This window comes from Biomphalaria glabrata, chromosome 18, assembly GCF_947242115.1.
Source record: "Biomphalaria glabrata chromosome 18, xgBioGlab47.1, whole genome shotgun sequence".
Taxonomy (NCBI): domain Eukaryota; kingdom Metazoa; phylum Mollusca; class Gastropoda; family Planorbidae; genus Biomphalaria; species Biomphalaria glabrata.
Window position 1 is genome coordinate 11950739 of NC_074728.1, and position 16674 is coordinate 11967412.

At 41.7% G+C, this 16674-nt stretch overlaps 1 protein-coding gene across 3 annotated transcripts in view; it reads left to right on the forward strand.

Moving 5' to 3' along the window:
* The first annotated feature begins 595 nt into the window (after positions 1-595).
* Positions 596-16674, forward strand: part of LOC129923990 (uncharacterized) — a 32907-nt gene continuing 16828 nt past the window's right edge. The window contains exons 1-2 of one of the 3 annotated variants that reach the window (XM_056017536.1): positions 596-783; positions 5216-5328. In XM_056017536.1, the coding sequence (XP_055873511.1) occupies positions 741-783; positions 5216-5328 (156 nt within the window). In that variant the 5' untranslated portion in view covers positions 596-740. Of the gene's footprint in view, positions 784-5125; positions 5329-16674 lie in introns of all 3 variants that reach the window. The other 2 variants (XM_056017535.1, XM_056017534.1) reach the window with 2 other exon arrangements.

Consider the following 16674-nt stretch of genomic DNA (forward strand, 5'->3'; position numbering starts at 1 on the left):
GAATCTAAGTTTAATCTAGGTGAAAAACTATATTAGAATCTAGATCTAGATCTCAATATATATGCAAGCTAATCTTTTTGTAACAAAAATGGATATAGGTCGATTAGCTATTTTAATAGCACTATTCATACTATTTTTACATTCACGCATTCGCTTTAGTTATAACATTATTATTTTGTTTAATTATTAATTGTAATTATTATTATAGCTTTTTATATAGCGCTACTTTAATGCGTATAGAATGCTCAGAGCGCTATGGTCCATTCAAATTTGTTTCCGTGTTGCCTTTAGGTGCTCAGTAAACACAGCTCAACTCGAGTCGGGTGTCGAGCCTTGGGCCCCTTTCATAGGTAGCCAAGCCAAGCCAAGTTCAAGCGTACTCAGCGTCTCGACCACACTTCCAACAAACTATTCTAATGTACTATATCAGTAACACGCGGGTAACATATGGCTAGTATAATTATAAAGAAAAGAAAATTGCTTCTTCGGTATCATCATGGGTTTCTCCACATTGCACCATTTGCGAAAAAGACGGCACTTGGCTATTGGCTCAAAAAAACTCGTTGCTATTGTTCCATCAGTATAGTTCCAGGTTTCACTTAAAAGGTTTCGTCTCTTTAGCCCGTGTTTGTTTTTTATCGTCCCACCTAGAAGGTACGTTCCATCTCAGAAACAGTGCATCGCAATCAAGTCTTTGCTCTTTTCCTCAAGTAGAATAGATATAGTTTAATATATTCAAAATGAAGCAATTTCTATGTCCATTTTATTTGGCGTGCATAATCGGTGAGTTATTTTAATCATTTTTTTGTGTTAGATCTAATATATGAATCTAAGGAACAAAAGATCTAAATCTAGAATTTTTAAAAATTTAATCTAGATTCTAGACGATCCATAATTCTATATAGATCTAGATCTAGATTTTAAAAATCCAGATCATATACATTGTGACATTAGGATGGCTGCCTGGTCGTGTGGTACGCGCGCTGGACTGTTGTTCGATGGTCCCTTCCCGCTGCCATCTCAGTCGTCCTGCGGGAGTTTCGGTCTAAGAAGTAGATTATCTTCAAAACTGAAGGAACACCCAAAACATGATAAACATTAAACAAGCTTGCAAAATACTGCCGCAGTCCAGTTAAACCAGTGATGCTCAAAATACGGCCCGCGGGCCAGATCTGGCCCGCGACGTCATTCCATCCAGCCCGCCGAAATGTCGGCATGAAGTGAAGAAAATCCCCCCCCCCTTTTTTTTTTCAAAAAAATTATTTTATTTTTACCTACGTTAGGGCCCTCATTTTTTTTTTCCTGATGGATTGGTACTAAGGCCTTTATTTAACATTTGTGCCTTTATGAAATGGGATTCTGAATGTATAATCTACCTGGAAAAATGAAATATCTGTACTTTTTTGTGGAATATGATAATAAGCCAACGTATTGAATTTACAAATAAAGTGTTGGCTGTTGTTTTTTTTTAAGAACAACATATAAACGGCATTATGAAACAAATATGACGGCATTTTTGGTTTGAGCCGCAAATAAGCGATTGTTAAACTACGCCTAGAGATTGGAGGATCGAGGAGAATATTTTAAAAGATAATCTTCAAATGTCCCATTACTTAATGTTATTAGTAGATGATCGGGTTTCTAATCAAATGGTTTCAAGTCAACTTCATTTCGTTTTTGTACCTATTCGTTGATGCGGCCCGCGAAACGAGTGTCGGAAATTAAAATGGCTAGCAGGCTGAATTAGGTTGGGTATCACTGAGTTAAACCAAGTGGAATGATCATTAAGGGTAGTGGTACCATCCATACTCATGAATGTCACCATGTTGAAGTATTTTTCACAAAAACCAATCCAGATTTGTATCAAAACTAATTAAGGGATTAATTTTAGAAAGATTTTGAAATGTTTTGGATCTAGATCTATATAGCCTACATTTAAACTAAATTTAACTTCATGCTTGTAGGCATGCTCAGAGCGCTATGGTCCAATCTAATTTGTGGGGTATCTGGGAGTAGTTTTTCCGTGCTGCCTCTGCTCGAGTCGGGTATCGAACCTCGAGCCCCCTTCATAGGTAGCCAAGCCAAGCCAAGTTCAAGCGTACTTAGCCTCTCTACCACGCTTCCCACCATATATTATTGAATTCTCTTTCCAAATCTCTTACTGACTAATGTAGGAAAATTGCGGTTGCAAGAAAAGACTTTGAACTCTCTCTTCCCATCTCTCTTTTGTCTCTCTTGTCTCTCGTAGTTTTTGTATCTCTGGCTTTTTCTCTGCCTCTCTCTATGTATATATATATATATCCTTTCTCTTTTTCTGTCCTCTTTCTGCTTGTATATGCCTATATCTCTATCTCTCTGCCTCTCTAGGTCCCTCTCATCACTCTCCCTTTCTGTCTCACTCTATCCTCCCCCCCCCCTCTCTTTCTCTTTCACAGCCTCACTTTCTTTGTCTTCGTTTCTCTCACTCTGTCTCTTTTCTCATTTTCTTTCTGTCCATGTCTCTCTGTTTCTGTCTCTCTATCTCTCTTTCTCTGTGTCCGTCTCTCTTTTTATGTTTTTCTATCTTTATCTCTACTCTGTTATCTGCTTATTAATCATTTATTATTTGAGTAGACCTTTAAGGGCCCCTTGAACAGCACTGTGCCATGATCTCTCTATATATTCTAGCAGTACAAACCAGCTACGCCCTTTGATTTGTTCCAATGCTTTATATTGTTTATTATGTCCGGGACATCCCTTTCTTTTTTTTTTAATTTTTCAACCTAACATGCTTTTATAGCCCGTGGATTAGTGTATCTGTTAATTGAAATTTCACAACCCACTCTCTCTTTCCTTCTCTCTCTCTCTCTCTCTCTCTCTCTCTTTCGTTTTCTGGAACCCCCATTTTGTTTTGTTTTTTTACCTGCGCATTGTGATTTTTCCGACATAATCTTTTGATTTGATTTGGATAGACCTGCTTCATAATGTGCTCCCGATACACGCACTCATATTTTGGGTCCATTAATTTAAGTCGCACTTTTTACTTATTGTGGAATGTTCCCTTAACATTAAAAAAATATTTTGCAACAAAAAATGAAAGCAGATTGTGAAAATGGATTTACCAGTTTAGCCGACATATTCATATCAAATATAAAATATTTTGTACCCCATTTGTTACAAAATATCTTTGTTTAATAATAGAGATAAATTTAGGAATTTTTAAAATATTAATATTAAGGACTTTCCTGTTGTGGGAGTGAAAACATAAACTACGGTCTCCACCATGATATAAGGAATATTTATGCCAAGTTTTATCAAGATTGGTAAAACGGTTTTGGTTTCTTTGCGGGACATACATACATACATACTCTTCATATACATTATGTTTATTCATAAACAATGTAATATCTAAAAATTACAAAAAAACAAACAAACTATGGTCATACATTAAGTCTAAAATAATGGAACAGGCATAGCGCCATTAAAAAAAAAAAGAAAACGTAATACATAATGATAATGAAACTAAAGCTAACATCTTAAACAAATACTTTGCATCAGCATTCTCAGCCCCAGGAGACAAAGACATATTACTGAATTTGAACCAAGTAGACAACATAGGAGATATAGTTGTACAAGAAAAGGGAATTCAAAAACTATTAGCCAACATCCAACCGAATAAAGCGTCTGAACCTGATGGTATTCCAGCTAGATTACTCAAAGAACTAACCAATGAGCTAGCACTAGTGTTCAAAATACTTTTTCAGGCATCTCTTAACCAGGGCAGAGTACCAAGGGACTGGAAAGAAGCTAATGTCACCCCCTATTTAAAAAAGGAGAAAAATCTGACCCAGGAAACTACAGACCAGTATCACTTACCAGCATCATATGTAAAATCCTAGAACACATAATATGTAGCAACATCATAAATCGCTTAGACAAACATAATGTCCTTACTCCATACCAACATGGCTTTAGGAAATATAGACCATATGAAACACAACTAATAGGACTAATGGATGATTTTTCAAAAGGTTTAGATAATAGTGAGCAAATAGATGCTATCTTACTTGATTTTCCAAGGCTTTTGACAAAGTTCACCACCATAGTTTGCTTAAAAAACTAAAATATTTCGGCATTAATGGTCCATTGCATCAGTGGATTAAAGATTTTCTGATAGGGAGAGAACAAACTAAATAATAATCGGCTCTAAATCAACACTAGTAAACTCAGGTGTACCACAAGGAACAGTCTTAGGTCCACTACTATTTTTAATTTACATAAAATTAAAAACCAAATTGCATTAGTTCAGGAACAAAATGGTCATCTGATTCTGTGGCCTACGGTTAACGACGGTGTCATGTGGCCAGCACAACGACCAACCGCCTTTACTTTTCCCCCAACTGATGTCAGGTACCCATTAGAGCTGGGTAGACTCAGAGGCGCGCAAGGATCCCGAAATAAAAATCCCAGTCTTCACCAGGATTCGAACCCGGGACCCCCGGTTCAGAAGCCAAGTGCTTTACCGCTCAGCCACCGCGCCGCATAGAATTTAGAAAGCCTTCAGGATAGAAGACTTAAAAGTAAAGTAGCAATTATACATAAAACACTGAACCATAATCTTCAAATACAAAAACAAAATTTAATAAAATACTCAGAAAGACACAAAGATGCAGACTTGTATCTCATTCCATATGCTAGGACACATTTGTACAAAAGCTCCTTCTTCCCTAGCGCTATTAGAGCATGGAATGAGTTGCCTGAGCTAGCCAGGAAAACCAGTGACTTGGCGGAGTTTAGGTCACTGGTTAATATGCATGACTAAATGCATGACGCTTAGGACGTAATCATCTTCTTTTTTGAAGTAGCGTCTGTATCATATAAGATAAGAAGATTCTACTTTATATATTAGATCATTTTATTGAGCTTATATCTTGGTTATATCGCTTTTTTAATACCAACATTTTATTTTAAAAGTATCTTAAGTCGTTAAGAAAAAGTGAAGATCGTTTATTACGTAATAACTTCTATGAAGTATTTTTTTTTAAATTAAAACTATCAAAATAAAGAAAAATTGAGTTCGGCAGTTTTCAAATTTGGTAAATACTAAATTTTAAAAAAATGAATTAAGGAATTGTTTATTTGACAGTTCAGATTCAAACGAAAGATGATTTCATGTCCAGTAAAACTCTTACGGTTGGGGAACCTCTTGAACTTCGATGCAATTTCTTCGTCCTAGGAATAAATGACACCAGCATTCAGTGTGTTTACGATGTACATTTAATGAAACTTGACGAAACTGCCAACAAGTATCTCCGGATTGCAAAATTGCCAATCAACAGCTCAGAAACGGTAAGTAGTATATTTATTTAAGTATATTAAATATAAACTAGGAGCCAATGTCTCCAGATTTTACTATTTTTATATCCTTAGAAAGCCGGAGCCTGCATGTATATAGCATTAATGAAAATAACAAATGTTATTTTACGATAACATTTCTAAGGAAACTTGTAGTAAAAGAAATTAGTTATACTATCACATTAATTCAGTGTTTCTCAAACATTTACCGGTTGTGCCCCCACCCCTTAGAAGAGAAGGAATTGGTTTGCATCTCCCGTAGCTAGGAAACTTGCAGAGCGCAGGTGGGGTCAGGTATGGCTTTCTTAATATTGTTATTGACCTGGTGACACAGAAGGGGATAGTGGTGTATGTGTAATGTGTAGTCAGCCGACGCAAATCGCCCCAGGCCAGCGCTAGACAAGCGGTCAACCATGACGAGCCAAGACGGTCAACTGCGATTACTGTCGAAGTTAAAAGAAACATCTAGAATAAATACTGCTTAGACAAGGCATAAACGATGTGGTCACGTTACACCGTCTGGTTCTAGGAGGCATTATAAACCCTATATAAAGAGCGAAAATATGAGTCGAGTCAGTCACAACTTTTCGATCTACTTCTTCTTCGTTCTCATTGTTATGTTGGAGTGTTCAGATGAGTAGACCAATACATGAGATGAACTGCGCAGTGGTTTCCAAATCAGGGAGCTTTCCATATAGTTTCCTTTCTATTGGGGTGATTTGGGGCCAATGTCTTATACGGGCCTCTTGGTAAAGAGAGCAGTTTTGGAGGACGTGGTCTGCATTCTCTGGTGATACTCCACTTGGGCAGATTTCACTGGTTCCAATTTTGAGCTTCCGGTGCATGTGTTGTCGCATTCTGTTGTGTCCGGTCCTGAGTCGAAAGATTAGACGTTTGATAGCTTATAGTAAGCGTCATCTTTCTTGTGATTTGGATGAGAGCTCGTCCATTTCTCATTTCTTTTATTTATGATTAATTTCTTCAATTCTTCTGGATAGAGTGCAGAGTTTATTAGTGAGTTAGTTCTCCCACTCTTGGCGAGTGTGTCAGCCTTCTCATTTCCTTCTAGTTCTATATGAGCTGGTATCCATTGAATTACAGTTTTTTTTTGCTGTTGTTGTTGAGCTTTGTAAGTGCTGTTCTGAGGTTTTTAATATATGAGGAATCAGAGTTTTGCAGGCTTTGGAGGGTTGTTTTTTACATTGGTTAGAAAGACAATCTGACTGTTTGGGGAACTTGGATGTCTTGGATGATTTGCTAGCATGGCAGCAGCTAGTGCTAGTGCTTCCCTTTCTGCTCTGTGACTGTCAAAGAGCTCTCCAGTTGCGATGGATTTTTCTAGTTTTCCTCCAAACTCTGATCCACTGATTGCTAGAATAATTGGTATGTAGAAAACAGTTCACTATTTTCTTGAGCTCTGTTGGTCTGTAATCAGATTTTCTTTTTCTGCTTTCAATATGGTCCCTTATAGTAGGAAGAGGTCTTTCGTCCCAGGGTGGAGATTCATTATAGTGTATCGAGGATTCCATAGTAATTTTTCAAGTTGGTGTTTCTTTTTTAGGCTTAGAGATTCCTGTATGAAATTGGTTCTTTTGAGACGTTTTTTTTGTGCCAGTTTTGTGGATTTTCGTTCTGAGTGGGTGCCTCTCCATGGTTTCCAATTTAGTGAATTGGGAAAGGATTTTTATTTCTCTTCTTTTATCCAGAGAGATCAGGGCAGCGGTTTCCTCCATAGCTCTTATGGGTGTTGTTTTGATTGCTCCTGTCAATATCCTTAGACCAATATTTTGAACCTTGTCTATTTTTCTTAGGTTGGTTTTGGCTGGTGAGCCCCATGCTGTGGCACCATATTCTAGTACAGGTCTTACGTAACTGGTATAGGTCTTTTTCAGGATGTTGTGATTAGCTCCCCAATCTGTGCCAGCTAATATTTTCAAGAGGGATAGTCTCTGGATGCCTTTACTCTGTGTTTTATCTATTTGGCTTTTCCAGGTTAGTCTCGGGTCATAGGTGACTCCAAGGTATGTAGGGCTGTCATTTTTTTCTAAAGCTTCCTTATCTAATGTTAATTTTATTGTTTGTTGTTTTGTTGACAGTGAGAATATGGTATATGTGGTATTTTTTGTGTTGATGGACATGCCCCAATCTTTGGACCAATTATTGAGTATATCGAGAGCATCTTGTAATCGAAATTTCGATGTTCCTACATATTCTTCTGTGCTAATTAAGGCAAGGTCATCTGCATACATGCTGCTTTTAACTTTTCTTGGTAGGTTTTGATTTAGATCGTTTATGAATATTAGGAAAAGTGTTGGGGATAGGACTCCTCCTTGGGGGACGCCATTTTTTATACCCACTGTGTGGCTTCTTTGTCCTTGCATGCAAACTAAGGCTTTTCTATTATTTAGATATTCCTTTATCCAGTTGTACATTCTGTGGGATATGTGATGCTGGATTAGCTTGAGCAAGAGACCTTGTTCCCAGACTTTGTCAAATGCTTTTTCTAAGTCAACCCACACAATTGTTGTTGGTTTCTTTTCTTGAAAGCCATCTTCTATTTCTTGTGTGATGAAGGCGATTTGATCTTCTGTTGATCTGCCTTTTCTAAAGCCAGCCTGGGCTTCAGTGAGTAGGTTATGTGACTCAAGGATCCATGTCAGCTTTCTGTTTATCACTCTTTCCATCAGTTTGCAAGTACAGCTAGTGAGGCTGATGGGGCGGTAGCTATCCAGTTTGTTTCTTGGTTTGCCGTGCTTTAGTATAGGGATCATAATGGCTTTTTTTCAGATGTTTGGAATTCTGCCAGATTTCCAGCTAGCATTGAATATTTGTAGCAGTTTTCTTTTGGCTTGAGGACCCAAGTGAAGAACCATGTCATTAGATATTTTGTCTGGGCCCGGGGCTTATTTTGGTTTGAGGACTTTTAGGGATTCATCAAGTTCCTTCATTTTAAAATTAGTGGTCATTCCCAAGGAGTAAGCTGGATTGTTTTCTTTAATTCTATCTTGGATTTCTGAGTTTACATCTTTATTTCTACTTTCATTAATTTGTATTTGTCCTACGCTTTGGAAAAACTTAATGAATTCATTTGCTGCTTCTTGGCTTTCAGGGGTTTGTTGTCCTTTTCTATTCCTATAGGAGTTGTTCTGTTTTCTTTCTGGTTGAGACATTTGGCTATACGCCAGAGTTTGTGGACGTCTCTATCTACGTTTAGCTGTTCTGTTTTTTTATGCCAACTTTTCCTCATGGCGGAAAGTTAATTTTCCCTGAAAACTGCGTTAGCTGCTTTTAGATTTATGTTATTTTCTACTGTGTTTCTGGCTTGAATAGTGGCATTGTGGAGTTGTTGAAGGTGATCAGACCAGTTGGGGATATAATCTTTTCTTGCTGCTCTAGGAATTGATTCCTTAGCTGCTAGGAGGATTGCTTTGGAGAAAGCTGAGTATGACTTATTAACCTGATTTGATTTGCAGTTTATTGAAGTTGTATATAGGTCTGTGAGCTTTGAGAATAGGTGCCTGTTAGCTTTTTTTGTAGTTCCATCTGGGGATAGTGGAGTTTTCTGATATTTTGAAGGAGGTATCCATACTGATCAATATGGGTCTGTGGTCACTGGTGGCTAGCTGGTCTGCAACTTCTCTGGTGCACTTTTTGGATAAGTTGTCAGTTGCAAAGGCTAGATCTGGAGTGGTTGATGTTAGCCAGGCTCTTGATTAAAAGGTTGGTTTATCCTCAGGTTTGTTAAGCAAGATAAGTCTGTTCTCTGCTTGCCATTCTTCAATTTCTTCTCCCCTGGCATTTAGGTCTGGGTATACCCAGCTCTGAGAGTGACTATTCATATCTCCTAAGATAAGACAGTCTTCTTGGTCAGGTATTTGTATGTGGTCAATCTCTATTTCCTTGTCTGGTGGGAAGTAGCAGTTAAATAGATTAATATTTCCATCTGGGCGATTTAACTTAGTTCCCATTATTTCTGATTCTGAGGAGTTGGGCATAGTTATGTCTGTGGTAGGGATGTCATTTTTAATGAGGGTGAGAATTCCTCCTTTGGGTCTGATTTCTCTATCTTGTCTGATGCAGGTGTAGCCTCTAATGGAGAAACGAAGATTACTGTTCAAATGAGTTTCTTGGATGCAAGCTACATCAATTTCTTTCTCATGTAGAAATATTTTTAGAGCTTCTTTTTTCTTTTGGATGCCCTCTGCGTTCCATTGTAAGATTTTTAGACTTTTGGTCTTGGAGTGTTGGCCAGTAGTATTTACTTACTTGTCCCTGCTCCTGGCTCCACAGGCAGAGATAGAAGAACCACCAGTTCGCTTGTGTGGGCTCCTTCGAGCCGGAGAGCTCGGCCCCCTACCTGCGCGGCGGGATTCCACAGGCAGGACGCCACATCTATTAGATTCGTTACTGAACTCCAACATAGATGAGGTTGCGTGTCAATGTGTTATGCGCCAGGAGGCCCATTGACTCCGACTTCAGCCTGGTTTTCTTTCTGGGTGTGCTCCCATAGCCTTTGATCATCCAAGATCATCTGCAAGGCAGCAGGTGTTTATTTTCGGAGTTTTCTCTCCTAGATGAACTGCTATCCCTAGCTAACGAGTTTCATCTAACCGGGTTTAGAGTTAGAGCGCCCTATACTCTCTTTTTGCAATCATTTCCCTGAATTTCTGAGATGTTTTTAGTAAATATTCTAACCACTGGAATACTTCACCTCATCCTCCATGACTGCAAACCAGTTTGTCCGCGGCTGTTTATTTGTTATTCACAACTAACCCTTATATCTAAGGGTCTTTCCACTATCCGCCACCTGGGGACACGCTTGGTAGAAGGTGGTAGCTCCCCCAAGTTTCGATCTACGATTCAGTACGTTACGACAGAGTTCAACAAGGTACAGCGAAGCCAATAGAAATCTTGCTACAACAGTACAAAGTTAATACGGCGGTTCAGATAACCAAGGCAGAATATTGTATAGTAAGTGTTACGAGTGGGGTAGTTCCGGATCTCTTCTCAGTCACGTGCGTGTGTTGTTTACATTAATGACCTCATTGATTTCATTGTAATTTAAACATGAAAATTGTCTAGATCTAGACATCTTTAAGTAATAAATAGTATGTTACAATAATTCACTAATTTTTATAATTATTTAGTAGGTCTACTAGATCTAGGCTAGCACTAAATCTAGATCTACATCTTATCATAGGAAGATATTGCCATTATTGCCATGTATAAGACCACAGTCACGTGACTTTTTATAAAGTAGGTCAGAGATTCGGAACTACCAATTGTACAGTATTTGATTTATTTATTGGATATTAAAGTTTTACGTTATTTTGGAGACCTAAGTTGTCATGTTCTATGAGTTGGTAGTGTCGTGTTGTGTAGTTGCATTGAGCATGAATAGTGAGATTCGTTACAACTGGTGTCAGAAGTGGAATCTTCTTTTGCTTCAATGTAAACGCTTGACCAACTCCTTGTGAAGCAACTGAAGTGAGAGCTCTGAGAGAGAGGGCTTAAGACAAGTGGAAAAAAAGTAACCTTACAAGCACGCCTTCTGGAAGTTTTCATGAAGGAAGATTAAGACTAAAATTTTATCGATGTAGTCTTTCATTTGGAGTTCGTGTATCATTTGTTTTTTCTTTCTCAAATCTATTATAAGTTCTTTAGTTTTTCTGACATTCAGTTCTAGAAAGTTGTCAGAGTACCAGTTTGTAAATTCTTCTATCGGTACCGAGTTTCGTCTCCTGAAATAAGACCGACTATCGCAGTATTGTAAGCAAATTTAATGAGTCTGAGTCATAAATGCTTTTTATGTCATTAGAGTAAAGCATGTACAGTACAGGAGAAAGTACACAGCCGGCAAGTGTAAAAGGAAAACAAAGGGGTTATGTCCAGCCTCCCCCCCCCCTGTGGGGCCCCGGGGCAAAGGTGAATAAGAGACCTAATGGGATCTCCGAAAAGCGGATAGCTCTGGACACCAACTCGAGGGTTGGTCGGGTTCTCCTGGAACTCGGCTGATTCGCGGGTCACAAGGAATTCGCCGCGACAAATGGTAGTTTCAATACTGGGAATGTCGAGAAACGCGCGCCGCCCCACTCCTGCCTTGCGAGAAACTTATATGCCAAACTGTGGTGGTGATTGCTTGGGCAGGTTCCTGCCTTGCCCTTAGTGGCGACACAAGTATAGGCCATGCACGCTGCTGCATTAGAGCAGGTTGTGTCCTTTCTCCTGTACTATACACTCTTTACACTAATGACATAAGAAGCATTTATGACTCAGTTAAACTCATTAAATTCGCTGATGATACTGCCATAGTCGGTCTTATTTCAGGAGACATAACTCAGTATCGAAGCTCGATAGAAGAGTTTACAAACTGGTGCACCGACAACTTTCTAGAACTGAATGTCACAAAAACTAAAGAACTTATAATAGATTTTAGAAAGAAAAAACAAACTATACGTGAACTGCAAATAAACACTACATCTATAGAACAAGTAAAGGCATATAAATATCTAGGCGTTATCATCAACAACAAGCTTTCATGGGAAGACCACCTTGGAACTCTGACAAAGAAAACAGCCCAGCGACTCTTTTTTCTATATAAACTCAACAGTTTTAAATTAAACAAGAAGATCATTGAGACATTTTACAGCGCGACTGTACAAAATCTGCTAACATACGGAATAAGTTGTTGGCAAGGCAACGCCTCATCTAAACTGTTGCAACGTCTAGAAAACATCATTAAAAAAGCATCAAAAATTACACTCACAACATTACCACATTTAAAGGAACTTTTTGAACAAACGTGCCTAAGGAAAATCGAAAAAATCTTGGAAGACAACGGCCACCCACTCCATCAGAACTACGCCAGGTCGTCGCGAAGTGGGCGACTGCTGTCAATCAAAACAAGAACGGAGCGGTACAAAAACTCGTTCGTACCTCACTCGGTCAGACTCTATCACAGCCACTTATTGATCAGGGAACATGAAATGCACCAAGATACCTGTGTGTAGTCGCTGAATGAACTCTTTATGTTGTCTGTTGTATTTATGTGTATTTTTCTGTTGTGTTGTCTTTATATGAGAAACGAGTCTTTGTAATCACAACAAATTTCCGTAAGGATCAATAAAGCAGTCTTAGTCTTAGTCTTAACTAAGGCCGCCAACGGCCTTAACCATACAACAATGATAGACACAGACACGGAAAAAAGCGGGCACGAGCAGACCCGAACAGGCTCCGTTCGCCGGGTAGTGGGCGTCAGGCCTGGGCACGAAAGTCCACTACTATTCGCCCCGCGACCTCGATGAGGAGGAATTTGTCAGGTCGTGAAAAATTAGCTAAAATTCCTCCACTAAAGCCCTCTTCTCAACGAACACTGCATTCGTACCTCCTTCGGAGGTCCGATTCGAACAAGGTTGATGGAAGTCTGCCACAACCTCCTGCCGACCCAGATACACGGCAGGCAAATATGATTGGAAGCGAAATAGTGACGGGAGCCTCCGGCACCCAAACAACCCAAACTGACACTAGCGGGATCCAACCCACCCCAGGGACTAAGCCCATAAACACTAGGTCCCTCCTGATCTTGCAAAGAAACATCTGTGGGGTAATACCCAAGATGTTAGAGCTCTCAAAACTCTTCCACAAGAGGGCAATAGACGTGGCTTTATTACAAGAGACATCAACTGGCAAACGCAATGCCAGTATCACCGGTTATACTGCATTTAAGTGTAAGTGCACAGACTGCCGAGGGCTCATTACTTACGTACGCAACAATCTGGTTGCTACACAAGTCCCCGGTCCACGAGTGCATGGGCGAATCGACGCCATCACCCTTGAGGTACATAAACTCGGGCGTAAACTCACGGTAACTAATCTGTACCCCCCCCCCCAGCATGAAATTAGTCTCGAATATGACTGTACTAATATCAAAACTCACAACGTCATCGCAGGAGACTTTAACGCTAAGTCTCAACAGTGGGGCTATGATTCAACCTACTCGTCGGGACATAAAATCCATGAACTCCTTAATAACTCTAATTTGTTCTGTCTGCAAAATAAACATACTCCCCCAACTTTATACCATACTGGAAATGGCAGCCAATCTAGACCTGACCTTACTCTAATTACAGCCAATTTAGAATCTCACATACAGTTCCAAGTCCTAGACGACATTGGGAGCGACCCTAGGCCCATATTAGTCACAATTGCCCTCTCAGGAGTTACACCAAGTCGAACTGGCCAGCGTACGAGGCAGCAGTCGACAGTGCCCTTATGAATACAGCGGTGGAGGAGAGGGACGTCGATACCATCTACGGCGAAATAACAGCAGCTATGTTGGGTGCGGCCAAGAGGTTTGTCCCGCGGACTTATCCTGGCGTAAGGCAGAAACGCGTGTGGTCTCAGGAATTGAATAAGCTGGTCCTGAGACGTAAGCGAGCCCGGAGGCTTGCTGAACGGAAGAGTACCCTTGAAATCCGGCGGGAGTACAATCGGCTCTGTAGAGCCACGAGTGAACTGGTCGGACCATTGGAACGCTGCCTGCGCCCGGATGGATCTTCGGGATTCCTCGAAGGCCTTGCGTCTTCTGCGAAACCTAGAAGCCAAAGACACAGCGCGATCGGCTGCCCCTCTATTTTCACCCAGAGGGCCGGTCTCTACGGTAACCAAAATGGCCGGCTTGTTGAATCGACATTTTGCTAAAATCAGCAAGCCCGAAAAGAAGTCAGCCATGTCCAAAGCCCTCAACAAAGACCGTTAAAGACTCGAGAGGGAGCCAGATGAGCCTGAAAGCCAAGCAACGTGCAACGCGCCCTTCTATCGTGCTGAGCTGGACAGAGCGATAGCTAAGTTCAAAAACCGAAAAGCTCCGGGGCCAGATAAGGTTACCCCTGAGATGGTAAAACACCTTGGGGGCATTGCGAGAGATAAACTCCTGGAGTTTATGAATCGAACCTGGCAGAGTCCAGACTGCCCTGGGCCTGGAAGAGTGCTATCATTGTGCCAGTCCTTAAGAAGGGAAAAGACGCGACTAACGTGGAGTCCTACAGACCCATTTCACTAACCTCAACGCTTGGCAAAATTGCTGAGCGAATGGTTAACGAGCGGCTAGTTTGGTCCTTTGAGAGTGCCGGTATCCTGACGCCAGAGCAGGCCGGCTTTAGGGCAGGCTTGAGCCCGATCGACCAGGTCACAACATTCGCACAGGAGGTGGCCGACGGGTTCCAGAGGCCGAGAGCACATATGCAGTGTTCATACACCTAAAACAGGCTTACGACCGTGTGTGGAAGCAAGGCATCTATCTTAAGAGCCATGGGTGTGCGGGGCAAGATATACAATTGGATACAATTCTTTCTGTCTGGGAGGAGCACACGTACAAAATACCAGCACTCCCTTAGCAAGCCAAAACAACAACTCAATGGCCTGCCTCAGGGCTACGCCCTGTCCTGTACACTTTTCATTGCCTTTCTTAATGATTTGCCCAGCTCACTACAGTCCAAAAAACTGCTTTATGCTGATGATATTGTCCTCTGGTCAACCGGGAAGAAAGCCGACCAAATTCAGGCGGCACTTCAATCTAACCTCCATACCATCTCCTCGTATTGCGACAAATGGCAGATTTTGATAAATATTGCCAAAACGACTTGGTCTCTGTTCAGCCTAGGGATCGACATTCTTAAGGCTCTATACGAGCTTCAACTCGGCTGCGACTCCAACGTGAAAACACGCCAAAATATCTAGGTGTGACCCTGGATAGAAAGCTGACAATGCTCCAGCACGTACAGGATGTTGAGAGAAAGACCTCGGAGAAGTTAGCGTTACTAAGAAAGCTGGCCAGCACAAAGTGGGGTGCCAAAGCTGACATGCTACGCACATTGTACTTAGGGGCTGTCAGATCACAAATTGAGTACAGCTATACAGTTCAAGTATATGCTAGTAAAACTGCCCTCGAAACACTCGACCGAGAACAAGCACAGGCCCTTCGTTTCATTTGTGGCACCTTTCGGACAAGCCCATCAAGCGCTGCTGAAATGTTAACAAACGTGGCTCCCTTACATCTTAGGAGGGAGAGGGCAGTACCTACGGCCTACGAGCGCTACAAAAGGGGCGACTCTAGGCTACCTACCTCAATTTTAGTGCGACAGTGGAGAGAGAGGAACCGCATTAAAATGCGATCGTTCCTCCATATTGCGGCCAATTTGTCCAAATCAGCTGGGCTCTCCACTGATAGAATCCCTATTAGGAGAATTAGTACGTGCCCTCCGTGGAGGAGAATGCAGGCCTCACAAATAAACCTGTCCCTGATAGGGCAAGAGGGAGCCACCAAGAGGCGACTAACACCTGCCATTCTCCAAAACGTGGTATCCATAACCATAAAACCCTACCCATCAGATGCCATTTTCTGCTATACCGATGGGTCGGTAATGAGGGACCAAGATAGATCAGGGTATGGGGCCCTTATCGTCTACCCTGACCGGACTGAATCAGAAAGGCTCTATGGTCCATGCGGCTACGCCGCATGCGCCATGGATGCCGAACTCACATAGATAACTCGGGCGTTCGAGGCCATTACGGCCCGAATGCTCCAACGCGAGACTAGTGCCACTACGGTGGTGCTGGTCACTGACTCTCGCTCCAGTCTCCAAGCTATGGGTGGCGGCGGGGGAGGGTCGCCCGTAATAGAAGAGGCAATCGGCGCCGCAGATAACATCCTCTGAGCTATTGGAGCTGTCGTTTTCATGCAGTGGGCAACTTCACATTGCGGCGTGAGGGGCAATGAAACGGCAGACGCCCTCGCAAGGGAGGGTGCTTTGGCAGCCACACACCTCGAAGCACCAAGCACGTATTTACAAGCAACGGCACAAATCCGAGAACTCATTCATGAGAAGTGGTTAAAGTCCTGGGACAGAGCACGTGGTGTCTGGCAGCGCATGCGTCACCCAGATCGCGACGATCCATGGTGGCGACTGAGGAGGTCAGAGCAGTCAATTATTGCGCAGTGCAGAACGGAACTCTATCCTATTGGGGCATACTTTGCCCGGTTCCGCACGAACTTTGGCTCCCGATGCCGTCACTGTGGAGAGAGCGTCGAAACAGTGTCGCATGTCTTGTACTAGTGTCCCCAGCTCCGCGATCTAAGGGGGGACCTACCTGTGCAGTCACTCGACTTGTATGGTAGCTATGAGGCACTACGCCGGACGGCTAAGTTTCTTGCCAGAGCACTACGGGAGGACTAGTCCTTCCTGCTCTGATTTTTCAATAGGAGTTCATCTCAGGCTCTATGCGCCAAGAGATCACCAGTAGCATGCAAAAAGAGATGAGAGCTGTACCGTGAAGAGATTA